Source organism: Lonchura striata, chromosome 11 (assembly GCF_050655825.1).
Source record: "Lonchura striata isolate lonStrDom1 chromosome 11, ASM5065582v1, whole genome shotgun sequence".
Lineage (NCBI taxonomy): Eukaryota > Metazoa > Chordata > Aves > Passeriformes > Estrildidae > Lonchura > Lonchura striata.
In genome coordinates this window covers 2,820,599-2,840,218 of record NC_140713.1, presented here as the reverse complement: position 1 = coordinate 2,840,218, position 19,620 = coordinate 2,820,599, and the positions used below count along the sequence as shown (strand labels likewise).

General features: G+C 46.0%; 1 protein-coding gene and 1 pseudogene across 1 annotated transcript in view; both read left to right on the top strand.

The window, feature by feature from the left end:
• The window catches only part of LOC144247049 (axonemal central pair apparatus protein HYDIN-like), a 91,936-nt gene extending 84,118 nt beyond the window's left edge, over positions 1–7,818 (top strand). The window contains exon 56 of the mRNA XM_085589334.1: positions 243–7,818. Coding sequence (XP_085445460.1) covers positions 243–369 — 127 coding nt within the window. The 3' untranslated portion in view covers positions 370–7,818. The remainder of the gene's footprint in view (positions 1–242) is intronic.
• On the top strand, positions 7,815–18,490 carry LOC146766344 (uncharacterized; annotated as a pseudogene).
• Positions 18,491–19,620: the final 1,130 nt, after the last annotated feature.

Genomic DNA, 19,620 nt, shown 5'->3' with positions numbered 1-19,620 from the left:
CAGAGTAAGCCCCTTAGCTTCAGTGTCCTGGGCATCATGTTGGCCCTTTCCTCTTAAACTTCCAGACTCTGAAATACTTTTTTGGGCCACTCACGACAGCAGTCTAAGCATGGCAGAGTTGCCTGGCAAAGAAGATGCTCCTCGGCAGAAAGCAGTACCAGGAGTCCATCAGACAGTGTTACTGTACTATTTGCTTTATATTTATTGGACATTTTTTGTTACTCCTCCTTCTTGCTTTTCAGTTTCAGGCTATGCAACACGGGGAAGGTAGCCCTGGAATACTCCTGGGAGAAAGCTGCAGATAGTGAAGCGGTGAAGAAGCCATTTGCAACTGGTCAGATGAGTAAGGGCATTTCACTTGGTAGCTGAGGGCCTGGGAGAAGACTGCCACTTCACAACATAAATTGCTTTTTCATCCTTGTCCACATGTCCACTTTCATCAGCAGCTTCCCAGCTGCAGCTGGAGAGTTTTCTCCTTGTCCCCATCTGCCTTTCAGCCCCTTCTGTTCTTGCTCTGCCACTTCTGCTCTGCAAAGGAGCTGAGCCAGGCTCTGGGGAGAGCCATGTGCTGGGTCAGGACTGGGAAGGGGGATGTCATGTCATCTCTTTGAGAAGTCTGAGACTGTGAAAAGCAATGGTGTAACAAGTGAGCTGCCCTGCAGCCACTGTCTGTGTGCAGTTCCCCACTCCAGGGCAAATGCAAAGTCACTGTCTAAAACCAACTCTCCTGCTTTGGCACAGGAGTGTGTGCTGCAGGCAGAGACTCTGCTCCCAGACACACTTATTTCCTGCCAAAAGTACTTGGTCAGGGATGCTCCAAGTGCATCCCAGCTCTCTTCCAGCTACCTGCACAGGAGGCAGAGTTGCTGGGAACACAGGATTTTGTCATTGAGAGGTGTTCTCTTCCTCTATGCAGGTCAGTTCGTCTCTGCTACTTTAAAGCGTTACAGAAAGCTGCTGGATCGTTTTAGGTGGCAGCAGGAGCATCCTTTCCAAATTCACCCTTCTGAGGCCCGGCGGCTGCAGCAGCCTGCCAAGCCAGGAGCAGGATTTCAAGCAGGAGCTGCAGCAGCCCGAGGAGCAGGACTGTTCCAAGAGGCTACTCTACTCAAAGCGTGTTGGTTCTGCCCTGGAAATCTTCACAGATTTCACTCATGGCCTGCCACTGTTCTCCATCAACCCCTGCCATGGCATCCTTGCTCCTGGCCAGAAGCAGACCTTTCATGTGCAGTTCTCCCCAAAGTTCATGGGGATGTTTCAGACCACCGTGCTGTGCAGGTGGGAAACATCGACACACTTGCCATCTCATGCTTTTGATGGGTACCACTGGGCGATCACAGGATGGGACAGGGTGGAAGGGACCACAGTAGGTCATCTGGTCCTACTTCCCTGCTCAAGCAGGTTCATCCCAAAGCACATGGCACAGGGTTGTGTCCAGAGGGCTCTGGAATAATTCCAGTGAGGGACACACCCCACCCTCTCTGGCAGCATGGCACCTGCACAGGAAAGTTCTTCCTCAGGTTCAGGTGGAATTTCCTGTTCCTGTCCTCCATGCAGCGAGTACAGCTGTTAAATCTGCTGCTCACTGCTTGCACAGAGAGAGGATGCAACACTATGTGCTCTGCAAGGAGACAGAAAAGCAGCTGGCCTGGAATGTTTGTCTGGTTAATACCAGTCCCTCTCTTCCTAGGATTCCTAACCTGAATCCGGCTCAGAAGATGGGGCAGGTGATTGTGAAAGGCAGAGCCCAGGAGCAGAATAGTCTTGGTGAACCTTTAGAGGAGACAGAGGAAGACCAGGGACTCAAGAAGGAGGTGCTCTGGAAACCAATACCCAAGGAGCACCATTTGTGTCAGCTGGTGCATCCGCCTGGAGCCGGCACCATCGTGCCTCCAGCTGCTGATGGTCTCCCACCTGGAAACCTCTGCAGCTACCCTTCCAAGGTCCAGTGAACACCTCCAGCTTATCTTTTAACTACCTACTTATAACTTTAATTACCTACTGAATAATTTTCAATTCATTGTTAATAAACAATTGTTAATAAATTGTTAATTGTCAGCTGAGTCCAATAAGATGGAGTTTATCAAGTCCAAGTGCCGAGTCCTTCACATTGGCCTGCATGTTGACTGGGGACAGAGTGTCTGGACAATGCTCAGGAAGAAAGGGATCAGGGTGTACTGGTTGACAGCCAGCTGAACATGAGCCAGCAGTGTGCCCTGGTGACCAAGAAGGCCAAATGGCCCCTGGCCTGGATCAGGAATAGTGTGGCCCGTGTTGTAGACAGGCTTACAAAGAAAACTTTAACAAAAAAGGAGGCCAGTTAATAAACAGGCTTGCTTGCATTTAATTACAAATTGAACAAGTGGAAGGAAACGCCTTGGGCTAGTCCAGAGACTGTTTCAACAATTTAGTAAATGTAACCTCGGGGTGTTTCCAAGGAAACCAGCTCCCAGGAAAGACCCGGGTGTCAGACACCCCAGCCCTTTTAAAGTCTTTTGTCTCCTGTCCTGGGTTGTAAGATAAGTTTGTATTCTATTTGCCATCTGTCGAAAGGTTGGGCAGGTTTGTTATCTCTCTCAAAGACAATGGTTTGCCCCGTAGAGGCAATGGTTTGTTTATACACTACTGACTGACTCACTGCCGGGCTGGTAAATGTAACACCATCCCATTGTGAGGGGTCCCACCCAGAGGGGGAAGCCAAGCACTCTATTATTGTATAAAGGGGTAGCTTTTTGGGGAGACGAGACAGCTCTCTTTGCGGGACTCCCAGAGAAGCAGCTCGCGCTCTCTCTTTGCGGGACTCCCAGTGAAGCAGCTCCCTCTCTCTCTTCGCGGGATCTCGCAGTGAAACAGCCAGGGAGGCGGCGGTGGCGGAGCTCGGAGGCAACCCTGACGCAGAGGAAGACCGGCCCCACTGCCACCAGATCTTCAGAGGAAAACTATACCCTTCTAAAGATCACCACTGCAGCTGCAGTTCATCAGCCACTGCAAGGGGAGCAATCGTCCCAGCAGGACTGCTACTGGCACCCCGAATCCTCAGGTTGTGGACTTTTTTCACTGGTTTTGTTTGTACCGATTGCATTTGCCTTTTTAAATTGTTGTCTAGTTTTCTCCTAGTAAAGAATTGTTACTCCCATTCCCATATTTTTGCCTGAGAGCCTTTTAATTTAAAACTCCTAGAAATTCGGAGGGAGGGGGTTTACCTTCTCCATTGCACAGGAGGCTTTGCCCTCCTTCACAGACTCCTGTCTTGTCGAACCAAGACACTCCTGATTGGGGTGCTCAGGATCCGTGCTGTGATAGGTGTATTTCTCCGTTACTAAGTGCCCCTAATTACTAAGTTGGTGCAGTCTTCACCAATCATTTTGGGATTCTCGCCTCCTATTAGTTGGTCTCCCTTCCATTGATTGAAGCTGTGGCTGTGCTCTACAATGCAATACTTCTGGAAGCTTCTCTGCCCCCTCCACAAAGATTGGCATCTCCTCCCCGGTTCCACTCCCCTTTTATGCGTGCACAACAGTACTGAGTTTTAATATAACTAATCACCATTTGTTACTTGCATGTACATACATTGTTAACTACAGTTCTAATCACAACCTGTTACTTGTATCAACAACATCCAACTTTGTACATACGTTGTTAACTATAGTTGTAATCACAATTTGTTACTTGTGCCAACAACATTTAACCTTGTATAAACTTTGCAAATTACATTCCCCAAAAATTTAAATTTTATTTTTGTTCATACCAGCCAGCAGGAGCAGGGAGATCATTCTTCCCCTATGCTTGGCACAGGTGAGGCCACACCTTGAGTGCTGTGTCCGATTCTGGCCCCGCAGTTTGGGAAGGATCTTGAGACACTCGAGCGTGTCCAGGAGGCAACAAGGCTGGTGAGGGGCTGGGAACACAAGCCCTGTGAGGAACGGCTGAGGGAGCTGGGGGTGTTTAGCCTGGAGGAAAGGAGACTCAGAGGTAACCTTATCACTCTGCAGCTCCCTGAAAGGTGTTTGTAGTCAGTTTGGGGTCGGTCTCTGCTTCCAGGCAACAACTGACAGAACAAGAGGACACAGTCTTAAGCTGAGCCAGGGGAAGTTTAGGTTAGATATTAGAAAAAAATTCTTCACTGAAAGAGTGACTGCATGCTGGAATCGTCTGCCCAGGGAGGTGATGGAGTCACTAACCCTGGACATTTTTATAAAAAGACTGGACATGGCACTCAGTGCCATGGTTTAATTGATGAGGAGGTGTTAGGTCACAGGTTGCACGAGATGATCTTAAAGGTCTTTTCCAACCTAATTAATTCTGTGATTCTGTCCATAGTTGGCGGTCAGTAGAGAATGCAAGTTACCGAGTACCCATCCAATGGGAAAGGGGAGAGGGGCCACCCCAGCCACGAAAGGATATAAATAGAAACCATTTTCTCAGAGGTGGTGTGTGTTCATCTCTTGGGGAAGGTAGGCACACACCTGGCTCAGCAGAATCGTTACTAATAAAGAGTTTTGTTTTGCTTCAACGATTTGTCCCCATTTAATTGTATCTAAAAGTGAGTACATTTTTAACACCATGGAGGAGGAATAAGGTGAGCTTTAAGATCCCTTCCATGTTCTATGATTCTGTGACTGGGCACGAATGCAGCACTTTCACGGTCCTCCCACTGCAAGCTCCTCTGGTCCTGGAGTTCGGGTGGGACTGGACAGAACTGATGGAGCCGCCGCATGTCTGGGGTAGCGGGGCCCCGCGTTGGCCAGGGAGCGAGCGGCCCCACGGCTCCCGGCCCAGGGACGCGCCTGGGTGTGGGAAGGGGAAAAGAAAAGGGAAAGGGTACAATGGCGCGGTGCTGGGTCGGGGGCCGGGCAGGGCGCAGGTGGTGGCAGTGCCAGAGGTGGCGGCAGAGTGGGAAGAGGAGCCGGGCCCCGGTCCCTGTCCCTGCCCAGGGCTGACGGGGGGTGAGCGGGGCGCGGCCGGAGGGTGCCGGTGCTCCGCTCTGCCCACTCCTAGGCAGGGGCTCACGGAGAACGCTCGGCGCCGCCTGCGGGAGTTCGATGTCGGGGACAAGTTCTCCCACTTGCCGCTGCCCTGGGCCGCCGTGCTGCTGCCGCTCACGGTGCGAGGGGGGCGGCTGCACCGCTGCTCACCGTCCGCTCCATGCAGGTACCGGGGGGCTCCGAGGGGCGCGATCCTTCCCGGGGAACCATCGCCGTGCGCTCTCCCGGCACCTGCGCATCCCCAGTCCTTCCCCTTGTTCCCAAAGGCACAGCCAGCTATTTTTACACTCCTGTTACAGAGAAGACCTAATACATTGTTAAGAGAGTTGACAGAAAGTTTCCATGTTAATTACCTCTTAGATACTCTATCGCTCTGTGAAGTTCCAATGTCGGTTACAAAGTGGTTGTTCAATAATTCTATTGTTAACTAAATCCCCTTACCATCAGGTATTACCCTCGCTGTTCCTACTAAAATGACGGACTATACAAGAAGAAGATTACATCACCTAATAAGCAAATATGAAACTCCCATAAGAGCTAGTAACAAGAAATACCTACAAAGAACCCCTAAGACAACTAGCCACCCTACAAATAAAGAAATAAACCAACACCTCTGACCAGAGAGGGCATGGGACATTGGGACCCTGGTCAGAATTTTCTGCCCTCATCACCCTAAGCAGAGTGGGCCAAGAAAAGTATAAAGACCATGAAACTTGAACCGAAAGACATCTTCCTAGGCACGCCCATGAGGACGGAAGCCCCAGCTCTGCTATACAGCAAAGCTGACATCCTCCTCCTCTGCGTCGCCAAAGGGAGCAGCGGCAGTGCGCGCCACCCCTCGGGCCCTCCCCCAGAGTTGATTTCATAATAAAAGCATTAAAAAGGAGCAGGTCTCCTTGCCCATTCATTTCACTATGATTCCAGTGTTTGTGTGCCAGGAACATGCTAGGTCCACAGAAGCCCGTGAAGGAATAACTTCCACAGTAATGATTGTTTACCGTGCAAAATGCATATTACATTATTAGCTCTTCACAAATATTAAAATGAATGCTATATGTGTTATGTTGGAAAGTTATGCGGAATTAATCTCTTTTAAGTAGTGCTGTATTAATGTCTTTTAAGTAGTGTGGTAAATATAGTTTTTAGGCTATAGCATAATACTAAAAGAGAAACTATGTGATGTAAGATATTTTTGGTAACTAGCTGTCCTGGTTTGTAAGATAAGCTTGTATTCTATTTGCCAGGTGTTGGAGGTTGGGCAGGTTTGTTATCTCTTCCAAGAACAATGGTTTGCTCCGAAGAGGTAATGGTTTGTTTAATGGGCCATTGACTGACTCAATGCAGGGCTGGTAACGTAACACCATCCCATTGTGAGATGCTCCACCCAGAGGGGGAAGCCGAGCACTCTTTTATTGTATAAAGTGGTGCCTTTCTGGGGGACAGAGCAGCTCTCTCTTTGCGGGATTCCCAGAGAAGCAGCTCCTTCGGCAGGACTCCCGAGAGAAGCGGCCGGAGCGCGGTGAGGCAGCGGTGGTGGCGGAGTCCGGAGGCGGCCCCGGTGCAGAGGAAGACTGGCCCAACTGCCACCAGATCTTCAGAGAAAACTCTACCCTTCTAAAGATCACCACTGCAGCTGCAATTCATCAGCCACTGCAAGAAGAGCAGCTATCATTTCAACCGGACTGCTACCAACACCCCGACTCCTCAGGTTCTGGACTTTATCACTAGTTTTGTTTGTACCAATTGCATTTGCCTTTTTAAATTGTTATCTAGTTTTCTCCTAGTAAAGAATTGTTACTCCCATTCCCATATCTTTGCCTGAGAGCCTTTTAATTTAAAAATCCTGGTAATTCGGAGGGAGGGGGTTTATCTTCTCCATTGCACAGGAGGCTTTTGCCCTCTTTCACAGACTCCTGTCTTGTCAAACCAAGACACTAGCACAAGGAATGGAAACGTTAATCAAGAAATTGTTTGCATTGTCCTATCTGGATAGACATAACAGCAACAAGACACCAAGATTTCAAGAGAAGAATTATTGCCTCCTTATGGCAAACACTCAGACTTCAAGGAACCAAGAAGGTTGATTTGCAAGATGAGGGGGGAAGCTAAAATTAATCAGAAACACCCTACTTTGAAAGGAATGTTTGACTCATGTATGGGATATATGAATATGCAACAGGCTATTGCTTTTAAGGAGTAATCCTTTGTTAGCAAGGTGTGCCTTTTGGCGGAATGCCATGTGCCCGGACGTCTGTGATTCTTTGTTTTCTATTGTTTCTTATTGTCCTAATTTTTATTACTATTTTCATTACTATTAAACTTCTAAAATTTTAACACAAGTGAATGGTGTTTTTCACATTTACCTACATAAAGAAATTGACAATGCAGCACAGCTTTATTAGATGTGATTTTTTCAGTCTGCAGTTAATATTCTTTTCTCCCTTTAATATATAAAAGGCAAAAACCTAAGGATCTCAGAACTATTTCACTAGCATTTTGTTTCCTTTTACAACTCTTGTTTTCCATCCCTGCCTTACATCCACTGCCTGTTTTCAGGAATTATTTTTTTTTCTGTTGCTGGGTCTTGCTTTAAAAAAAATAATCACAGTTATACAGATGATACACTGATTGTAAATGTGCTTTTTACTGATCCTTGATGCACAAGCCTACTACTGGAATGTGTTAAAGATATCTTAGATATAATTCACTTTTTGATACAGTTTAGAGGGAATACAGTCTTCGAAGCAATAAATAAATAACTATTAATTTAGAATGAGTCAGCTGAGTTGGGTGCATGTCTCCCTCCTGTGAGAAACAACTCACTTTCTTAAAAAAGTGAGCTCACTTTTTAGAATTTTAAAGATTCATTAAACCTTTACAATAAAACCACAAAAGGATTAAATAAGAGAAAATAACAGTGTTGGGAGCCCTCCCTCCGTGGCTGCCTGCCACGTGGCTCACCCAAAAATGGCTGTTCTGCCTTTTCTACCCCGGGGGTTGCATCAGCCAAGCGTGGTCCCCCTCAAAGTCTGTCAGTCAACTCTTCTTTGCTGTTTATTGATGGAGACTACTTTCTTGCAACTTGATTGGAGGAGGTGAGGTGTTGCCCCCTAGCAACAAGTTTTCCATTGCCCATGGAAGGGGCACATGTGCTCGCCTTCTTTCTACCTGTCCTAGACAACCCAGGCTATCTGCTGGGAACAATACAGGGGTGGGGGGAAAGAGGTCTATGGGAAGAACAGAGGACATCTAAACAATAAACCACAATAACATAACTATACATCCATAAAGCTTCTCTTAATATACATACAATATCCATCCCTTAATTGTGAGAGCCAATCATCTCATTATTTATCTATAATACTCCCGAGAGGTGAAAACACACACATGCGTACTTTGACAAAATGGAAATCTTTTATACCTTTTTGAGGCTGGGGGTGAGCCCTTTCCCCTTTCCCATTGAATGGCTACTCAGGCTTTTTCCCAACTGCGAATTCTTCTGTCCCTTCCCTTCTCATCCTTCTTCCTGTTTGGGTCATGTCTTCAACCCTGCCCCTCTCCCTGTTCTCAACAACACCCAATCAATTAAACATAACACATCCTAACTATAGATAACAAATAGGAAACAAAACCAACAATTTTCATTCTTTTGCTGCATACCCTTTTTGGGCTGAAGCAAAATGTTATTTCCTCTCTCACAGGTACATTATTTAACTGTGTCTTTCAGAAGTATTTGCTCTTAGAATATTTTAATCTTGCTCTACAAGTTGTCTGTCTGGATTCAGCTGTCAAGATGATGCAAAACATAAACTTTGACATACTAAAGCGAAAGTTCCACTATAAACTACACAACGCTTTACAGGTACAGTGTATTTCTTATAGCACGGGTTTATGGATTAGCAAGGGATAGCCTGAGCATTTTCTTCGGTAGCTACTCTTGCTAAGGCACGTTTCTTCTGCTCTGCAGAAGCCTTAACCACCATTTCCAGCTTCTTTGAGTGGAAAGATAAACATAAAGTATGCTGCAATACCAACAGGCATCTGTGTGGATCCAATAAGAAACATAAACCTTGTTATATTTAACAGTAGTACTCCTTGACATTCTGAGAAAATCACCAGGGGAAGTGTGTTTTCCAGGAGGTAAAAGGGAAACCACTGATAAAGATGACATTGACACTGCTCTCTGAGAAGCTAAAGAAGAAGTGGGTCTTCAGCCAAAGAAGGTGGATGTCATCTGTAGGCTGACGCCTGGAATTGATGAAGTGAGTCAGCATATCATTACAAAATAAGTTTGGGTGGTTTTCTTTTGTGTGGTTGGCAGTGAGCTTTCCAAACCTGTAACTTGCAAGAGGCGCTGCTTCTTCACGTGCACAGTCCGTGGGTCCAGCAGAGCCCAGGGAAAGGGCTCTTGTCAGTGTTTGGTATTTGTGAGACCAGCTCTGGGGCACCAGTCAGTGACTGGAGGATCACGCAGACAGAGAGCCATGAGCACAGTCACAGGGCTACAGCGAGTGGGTGATGAGCAGACAGGCTGAGAGACGTGGGCTTGCTCAGCTTGAAAGCTACCAGGGATTTTGGCTGCTTCCTTTTCCTAGGAGGTCAAAGAGAGGATGATACCAGAACTCTACTTGAGGCAATGGACACAGAAGCAGCATGGCCATTTTGATGAGACATAAGAAAAAAATCTTCTTCACTATGAGGTCAGCCAAAAACCGGAGCAGATGTTCCTGACAGGCTGTATAATCTCCATCCCAAAACTGGAGCAGATGTTCCTGACAGGCTGTATAATCTCCATCCCTGGAGCTGTGCAGAGCTCACTCACCAAGGCAGGGTCGCAGCAGGCTGCTATAGCCTCACAGGTGTCTTGTTTGTTTTTTGATGACTCCACGGCAGTGCACAGAGGGAGCACCAGAGGGGATGTGCACTGGGATTGTGTGCATCATCTTCCTCTAGCAGGGAGACTCCCAGAGGTGTTTTTGGAGTGTAGGTCACCACTTGTCAATTAACAGGTTCTCAATTTCTGTAACAGTGTTCAGTATTACATGGGAACAGTTTTCCCACAGAACTGAGGAATAGCTGTTTTTGAAGACTATTTTTGTTCACCAGGTAACTCTTTGTTACTATGCCTCCTGTTTTTCTATCTATTACTGTGAAAAACTGCATTGACTTGTTTCTTCATCAAAAGTATGTAATTAGGATAAAAGGGTAGGGGTCGGGGCATGGAATTTCCAGGCTTGGGCAAGGCTGGTAACCGCAAACAAAGATTGTGAAAGATCTTGCAGGACTTGCTGGAACTGATAACCACAGCATAAGGAGAGCCATCACTCCACTTGTGAAACCAATTGTTGATGGAACTGATAACTGCAGCAGAAGGAGACCCATCACTCCACTTGTGAAACCAATTGTTGATGGAACTGATAACTGCAGCGGAAGGAGGCCCATCACCCCCACTTGTGAAACCAATTGTTGCAAGCCTGGTACAACGCAGAGAAGATATGAAGGAAAAAAAAAAAGTATAAAAAGGGACTGAAGAGAAGGAAGGTTGTCAGCCCTTGGCGGAGCCAGACTCCCCAGCTGCAACCAGCGCTGTTTGCTTGCTATCACTTGCTGTAATTAATAAAATTATTAATTGTTCTTAAAAAGCTGAATCAAATTATTCGCCTCAATTTATAACAAATTTGGTGCCGTGACTCGGATCGGAACACCCAGAGAGGAGGTCTCCTAAGGAGGCGCCCCACTGCCTTTGCTTTAACAGTGGCCTTACGGGGACACTCCTCCCCGGACTCCGACCAACGAACCTAAAATCCGATAGCAAGCAAAGAACTGCCGGCTACCCCCTTAATCTTTGTGCACGAAGCCCCAGGCGAAGACACCGGATGGTGTAAGTATTTTCCGAAGGACCTGGTGTCCGGAGGAGGCCTGTTCTGGGAGAACGGGACCGCCTGGTCGGGGGTCGGGGATCCTGGAGTGTGACGAGTGTGGTGTATGAGAGGGGAGCTAGCAGCTCGGACTCCCCAAGCAAGTGCGGACCTCATAGTAGTGCGGTTCCCATATCCGGTGATGGACTGGGCCACGAATTGAGGGAAGCAAGTGTGTGTGTGTTAGAAGGCACTCCAGAAGATGGGTCAGAGGAAAAGCAAGCCTGCTGAACCCATGGGTGGGGGAATCCCTGTAAAACTTCCCCATATTTCAGAGGATAGTCCATTAGTCTTAATCATTAAATATTGGAATACCTTTCCTTCTAGGAAGGGAAAAGATAAAGTGAAAATGGCTCATTACTGCATGGAAGTTTGGGGGGGAAAACAAATAAGAGGGGATCAGTTATATTGGCCAGTATTTGGGTCTTTTCAGGATTGGATCTGTCAGGCCTTAAATATTTACGTTAATTCAAAAGAACCCTTTAATCTAGAAGAAAGAGAATATGCAGCCCTCTGGATAAGAGGAGAGACAAGAGCAAAATTATTTGCTCTCAATATCAAGAGGAAGAAAAAGAGGTCAAAAGAAATTGAATTACCTCCAGGTATTCCCCCTCCCTACATACCGCCACCACCCCCACCTCTTCCATTGCCACCTCCACTGCCACAACTTTTATACCCCCCACTCCCGGAACCTTTGCTAATCGACCACCCAGGTCCCTCGGCACCCACCCAAGAATTATCGGAGGATGAGGGACCGGAAGGTGAAAGGTTGGAGGAAAATATCCCTGAGGGTCCTCGGCGAGTAACCCGAAGCCAGATCCAACAAAAGGGAAAGCAAGAATTGGGTATATTTCCCCTTAGGGAGCATGGAATGGGAATGGTGCCTAACCCAAATGCAGTGCAACCAGGACAGCCTGCCCAGATTCTGGGAATAGGGTACGTATCCGTCCCATTAAACTCAGGGGATGTTAGGGAATTTAAAAAGGAAATGGGACATTTGTTAGAAGATCCTTTAGGGGTGGCGGAGCTGTTGGATCAAATTTTGGGACCTAATATTTATACTTGGGAGGAGATGCAATCCATGTTAGGGATTTTGTTTTCTGCAGAAGAAAGGAGAATGATTAGGGAAACGGGCATGAGAATCTGGGATGATGAACATCAACAGGGACCATTAGCAGATACTAAATGGCCCCTACAGAATCCCCAGTGGAATAATCAAGACCCGTTACACCGTACCCATATGGGCGATTTGTGAAATATAATAATACAGGGAATAAGGAAGGCTGTCCCTCATGGACAGAATGTACAAAAGGCATTCAAGGAACAACAGAAAAAGGATGAAGTTCACTGAGTGGTTGGAGAGGCTGAGAAAAGCCTTTCAGTTATATTCAGGAGTGGACCCTAACACTCCTGAAGGAGAAACACTCTTGAAAGTTCATTTTGTGGTAAACCCGTGGGTGGATATTCGAAAGAAGTTGGAAAAGTTAGAAGGGAGGCAAGCGAGGGGGCTGGATGAGTTACTGTGGGAGGCTCAGAAGGTTTATGTTAGGAGGGAGGATGAGAACTACAAGAAGCAGTCTAAGATTATGTTAGCAGCTGTAAGGGAAGGACAGAGGAAATCTCCCCAAGGAAGGGGTGGTGGCCACCCAGGAGGTTTGAGGGGAGCTGGTCGACAGGTGCATGAAGGAAGAAAAGGTGGAGGAGATAGGATTGTTTGTTTTTACTGTGGGAAAAAGGGACATATGAAGCTGGAATGCCGACAAAGGATGGCTGATGAAGAGCAGTTTAAGGAAGATTAGGGGTGTCAGGGGCTCTATCTGCTGGCGACAAGAGAAAGAACAGAGCCCCTGGTAAAATTAAAAATAGGTCCCCAGCAGCAAGAATATGAGTTCCTTGTGGACTCAGGGGTGGAAAGATTGACTGTCCAGACCCTTCCCCAAGGGTGCAAAGTTTCATCTGAATAATACAGGCAATTGGGGCCAAAGGGAAACCCTTTGGAGTACCTGTAATCAAGGATGTACTCTTAGAAAGTAACTCCAAATTAGGAATTGGGTCATTTTATTAGTACCAGAAGCAGATTATAATTTACTGGGAAGGGATTTGATGATTGAATTGGGGATAGGGATAGAGATTAGTAAGGGAGAACTGACAGTAAAATTGTGTCCTCTCCGGGCTGAGGATGAGAAAAAGATTAATCCAGAGGTTTGGTACACCCCTGATAGTGTAGGAAAACTAAATATTGAACCCTTTGAAGTAACTATAAGGAACCCGGAGATACCTGTCAGAATTAGGCAATATCCTATATCTAAGGAGGGGAGGCAAGGACTGAAACCAGAAATAGAAAGGCTTTTAGAAAAGGGACTTTTAGAACCATGTATGTCCCCTTTTAATAACCCCATTTTACCAGTAAAGAAACCCAATGGTAGTTATAGGTTAGTACATGATTTACGGGAAATTAACAAAAGAACCGTTGAAAGGTTCCCCGTGGTAGCTAACCCACATACCCTTTTAAGTCAACTTGGCCCAGAAAACCAGTGGTATAGTGTAATAGATCTCAAAGATGCCTTCTGGGCTTGTCCCCTTAAGGAAACTTCTAGAGATTATTTTGCTTTTGAATGGGAGGATCCAGATATACATAGAAAACAACAATTGAGGTGTACAGTCCTTCCCCAGGGATTTACAGAATCCCCAAATCTGTTTGGACAAGCTTTGGAACAAGTACTAGAAGGTTATCCTTTAGGGGAAGGGATGGTGTTACTACAATATGTGGATGATTTATTAATTGCAGGGAAAGAGGAAGGAAAAGTAAGGGAAGAAAGTATAAAACTCCTAAATTATTTAAGCCTTAAGGGACTTAAAGTCTCTAAGTCAAAATTGCAGTCTGTAGAAGAAGAGGTCAAATATCTCGGGCATTGGTTAACAAGGGGAACCAAGAAATTGGACACTGATAGAATCCAAGGAATACTTTCCCTACAGGCCCCACGGAACAAAAGACAAATCCGACAGTTACTGGGACTCTTCGGGTTTTGCTTACAATGGATCAAAAATTTTAGTGGAAAAGTTAAATTTTTATATGAAAAATTAACTAATGATGGGTTATTGAAATGGAGCACCAATGATGAAGATCAATTAGAAGCATTAAAAACTGAACTAGTCAATGCTCCAGTCCTTAGCATTCCAGATTTGAAGAGATCATTTTACTTATTTATTAGTGTAAATGAGGGAGTAGCATATGGTGTATTAGCTCAGGATTGGGCTGGAAAAAAGAAACCAGTGGCATATCTCTCCAATCTCCTGGATCCCGTTAGCCGGGGGTGGCCCACATGCTTACAGGTGATTGTGGCCGCTGCTCTCCTGGTAGAGGAAGCTGGGAAGATAACCTTTGGAAGTGAGCTAAAAGTCTTATCTCCCCATAACATTCGTGGAGTTTTGCAACAGAAGGCCAACAAATAGATAATGGATGCCAGACTCCTGAAGTATGAAAGCATCCTAGTCTCCTCTCCTAAGTTAAGTATAGAAACAACGAGCCTGCAAAACCCGGCCCAGTTTTTTTATATGGAGAACCAATTACAGAACTAACACATGATTGCCTTCAACAGATAGAGGAACAAACAAAAATAAAGCCGGATCTTGAGGAAGAAGAGCTAGAGGATGGGACTCGATTGTATGTAGATGGGTCCTCTCGAGTTCTGGAAGGGAAAAGGAAATCCGGGTATGCTATAATAGATGGGAAAACATTTAAGACAGCAGAATCTGGTCCCCTTAGCCCCAGCTGGTCAGCCCAAGCATGCGAATTATATGCGGTGCTTAGGGCTCTAAAATTATTGGAAGGAAAAAGTGGGACTATTTTCACTGATTCTAAATAAGCCTATGGAGTAGTTCATACTTTTGGCAAAATCTGGGAAGAAAGGGGACTTATTAACTCACAGGGAAAGGGGCTGGGACGTAAAGAATTGATTCGGCAGGTATTACAAGCTTTGAGAGGGCCAGAGAAAATAGCCATTGTCCATGTAAAAGGACATCAAGCAGGGATTGGAAATTCGATACGAGGAAACAATTTGGTGGACCAGGAAGCAAAACGAGCGGCCCCGATGAATTTAAAGCCATGGACAGGGCTTGTCACAAGGAGAGAGGATTGCTCCACTTGTGGAGCTGACTTAGAAGATCCACTGTGTTGGGTTTGCTGGAAATACTATGGGATAGACTCAATAGAATGTGCCTGTGATACCCCTCGAAAGAAACATTGCTGGTTTCATGGACCTATTGATTACATACTAGCCTTCACTGTGCAAGAAAATGAGAAATTAGGCCAGATGGGGATAAGAGAAAAAGAGGAAGGCAAGTGGGTATTGCCCTACAGGCGGGAAGTACTCCCAAAAGGGATGGCAATGAGGGTCCTACAAGCAATCCATGAGAAAACCCACTGGGGTACACAAGCCTTGGTTGATCAATTTGCTATAAAATATATGTGTATAGGAGTCTATAACCTTGCAAAACAGGTAACTCAACAGTGTTTAACTTGTCAAAAAGTGAATAAACAACAACTGAGAGAAAGACCAATGGGCAGCAGCGAGCTAGCACAAAGACCCTTCTCATACATACAAGTAGATTTTACAGAATTGCCGAAAGTGGGGAGATATAAATATTTATTGGTACTGGTAGACCATTTGACCCATTACGTGGAAGCCTATCCTACTGCCCGAGCCACCTCAAATACCGTAGTAAAAGTATTACTAGAACAAATTATTCCCCGATATGGATTAATTGAATATTTAGACTCAGATAGGGGACCTCATTTCACTTCTAAGGTCACAAAAAATGTTTTAACAGCCTTAGGAACTCAGTGGAAATATCACACTCCTTGGCATCCACAGAGCTTGGGGAGAGTGGAAAGGATGAACGGGGAAATAAAAAAACAACTGACGAAGTTGATGCTAGAAACCAAGATGTCATGGGTCAAATGTTTGCCTCTGGCTTTATTAAATATTCGAACTCAACCCCGAACTGATGTAGGAATCTCCCCATTTGAAATGCTATTTGGAATGCCTTATGATATGGAAGTTCCTACAGACCATCCATGCTTGAAGGATTCCCAGATTAAGCATTATATCATACAAATTATGAGCCAAAGGCAGGAATTGAGGGAAAAAGGGATGTTGACACAGAGGCCACCTTTAGACATTACAATACATAAAATCAAACCAGGGGACAATGTGCTTATTAAATCCTGGAAAGAAAATTCTTTAACGCCACGTTGGGAAGGTCCCTTTGTTGTTCTGCTTACCACAGGAACGATACGGACAGCCGAGAAGGGGTGGACACATGCCAGTCGAGTTAAAGGTCCGATCACCACAGATGACCGGTGGAAAGTGACCAGCCTGCCTGGGGAATTGAAGGTTACCATTAAGAAAAACCAATGAACTCTGTATGTATCATTCAAGTTGATCACAAAGGGGAACAAAAGGGATATGATTACCTGCTTTTTAGTGATTATTTGATAATTTGTAATAAGGTAGATTGTGTGCTTTGCGTGTAAAGTTTGGCAAGAACGGTGGGGGGTCCATTGCCAAAAGGGGAGGCCGCCAACTGGGGTCTGTACAGAATGCTATAAGGCTGAATGAAAGTTAACCAAAATTGTGTTAAAATTAGGGGAATTGGAAAATCAGTGGGTTCGTTTCAAGTCTGAGGATTGGTGGAAAATATACACAAAAGAAGTGCATCCAGGAAACTTTTGTTTCCATACTAACAAACCCACTCCATTTGTTGCCCAAATTATAAAAGGGTGTTGTCGGAGGCATGCGACCCACCCCCGGTCAAGGATAAAAATTGGGAACAGTACAAGGTTAGGCAGGAGCAGGGGAAGGGACGCCCAGGCGAGTACCGCTGCTGCTGAGAAGATGGTTCACCTCGCGGCTCGAAGCAACCGGGTCGGCGAGCGAGGCAGAGGGGAAAAAGCCAGGTCCCCCCGCAATGGAATAATGCTAAAATGCTCCAACTATTGCCAACCGAGTATTAGGCTCCCCCAGACGACCAGTCTGATTGCCTCTGAAACACCAAAAAGGCAACAAACCCAAAAAGGGAAAACAGGATATTATGCCGTAAAAACAAGGTCAGGACCCCACCCTTATTGGCAGATTATAAGTATTTTAATGCTTTGTATCATACATAAAGGGGAGGGTTCCTCGGCTCTGCACCAGCCCTTTAAGTGGACGCTAACCGGAATAGAAGGCAGGGTAATTCGGAGTCAGATAACATCCGGACCCCCTAGTTTTACCCCACAGTTATGTGAACTAGCCCCTGTAGAGCCCTGTTTTAATGAGCAGGATTTTACATGTGTCCAGCATCGAACCCAGGGAAAGGGTATTGCAATTACCCTGGAGAATATTTCTGTGTGTACTGGGGGTGTGAAACAATAGCCTCAGACTGGAAAGCAGCAGGAGATAAATTTCTTAAAGTATCATGGGGACCCTATGGGTGTACACCTCCACAAAAGGATTCTAGTGGCGCCTTCTTGGGCGGGTGGAAAGGGAGTTGCCAATTTGTGAATTTAAACATAACTGAGCCCATAGACCCAGGATGGATGGTGGGAAGATCATGGGGCTTTCGATACTGGGAACCTGGAAAAGACAGAGGGAGCGTATTTACCATAAAGAAGGGGCCTGTACCAGCAGACACACAGGCTGTGGGCCCTAATCCTGTAATAGTTGGGGATTTAACAGCTAGGAACCTGATAACGGATAACCAAACTACAACTCCTACAACACCGCCAAGTGGGGATTCCCGGTTTAACATCTCTGGAAGTTAGTTGAGGGAGTATATAAAGTCTTAAATGCTACTCAGCCAGAATTAACAGAACACTGTTGGCTCTGCTTTGATATTAGGCCTCCATTTTACGAAGCTGTAGGGATATCTGAAAAGGCGAGACGTCTTAACGGTAGCAATCCCCCGCAATGTAATTGGAAAGATTCCCGGGGTAAAGGAATGACTTTGGCTTCAATAACAGGAAGGGGACGATGTATTGGCAGAGTACCCACACATCTGGAGTATTTATGTGAGACAGTTACTAAAGCTAAACGGGAAGATACTCCAGCTAAATGGCTAGTTCCCACTAAAAACACCAAGTGGATCTGCTCAAAAGGAGGATTCACCCCCTGTATTTCCTTAGAAATATTTGATGAAACCTCTGACTATTGTATACAGGTAGCTGTGATTCCCAAAATTATCTATCACCCCAATGAAAATATGTATAATGTACAAAACATCCCAGAACACCACATACGAAAACGAGAGCCTTTGACCGCACTTACAGTGGCAGTTTTAATGCTTGCAGGGGGAGCAGGCGTCGGTACAGGAGTAGCCTCCCTAGTAAAACAAACAAAGGAGTTTAATTCCCTGAGGATTGCTGTAGACGAGGATTTGGAACGTATAGAACAATCAATATCAGCATTGGAAAAATCAGTAAGGTCCTTATCAGAAGTAGTTCTGCAGAATAGAAGAGGACTAGATCTGCTATTCTTACAACAGGGAGGACTGTGTGCGGCTCTCCGGGAAGAATGTTGTGTGTATGCAGATCACACTGGGGTGGTATGAGACACCATGACAAAACTAAAAGCAGGACTTGAGAAAAGGAAAAGGGAAAGAGAGGCCCAGCAGAGCTGGTATGAGACCTGGTTTAATCACTCCCCCTTGGTTAACTACCTTGCTATCTACAATTGCGGGTCCTTTAATATTACTAGTGTTAGGATTAACATTTGGCCCATGTATATTCAACAAGGTAATTGAAATAGTAAAAAGAAGATTGGAAGCAGCACACCTGATGCTAATCAAAGCCAAATATGAAACTCTCCCTGGAGATCCTGAAGTAGAAGAGACTTTGATTCTAGCCCACCAAGAAATAAAACGATTTGATGAACAAAATGATAAAAGAGAAAATGGGGGACTGTGAAAAACTGCATTGACTTGTTTGTTCATCAAAAGTATGAAATTAGGATAAAAGGGGTGGGGGGGGGGGGGTGGGTCGGGGCATGGAATTTGCAGGCTTGGGCAAGGCTGGTAACCGCAAACAAAGATTGTGAAAGATCTTGCAGGACTGGCTGGAACTGATAACCACAGCGGAAGGAGACCCACCACCCCCACTTGTGAAACCAATTGCTGCTGGAACTGATAACCACAGTGGAAGGAAACCCATCACCCCCACTTGTGCTGGATAAAAAGGGACTGAAGAGAAGGAAAGGTTGTCAGCTTTTGGTGGAGCCAGACTCCCCAGCTGCACCCAGCGCTGTTTGCTTGCTATTGCTTGCTGTAATTAATAAAATGATTAATTGATCTCAAAAGGCTGAATCAAATTATTTGCCTCAATTTATAACAACATGGAGCCCAAAGGGAGCGACCCAGAATGGGACTGGGGCAGTGCCAGGCCTGGCTGGAGGAAGGAGGTGTTCCTGTGGCATTCCCATGCCAGAGCCGGTGCAGGCGGGGCACGGTCAAGACGAGGACATTCCTTCCCACATCCCCAGGATGACACAGACAGAGAGGGGGCGAATCCAGGCTGTGTATGCATTTGCAAGAGTGATGGCGAACGCAGGAGCAGCTGAGAATGAGGGCGCTGGGGTCGGAGAGGCAAATGCCAGGCAAGAGCTCGGCACAGCGGACACCGGGCGTGAGCGAGGAGGGGGCGAGCAAGAAAGAGGCGCAGCCATGCCGAGGCAGGCGGAAGC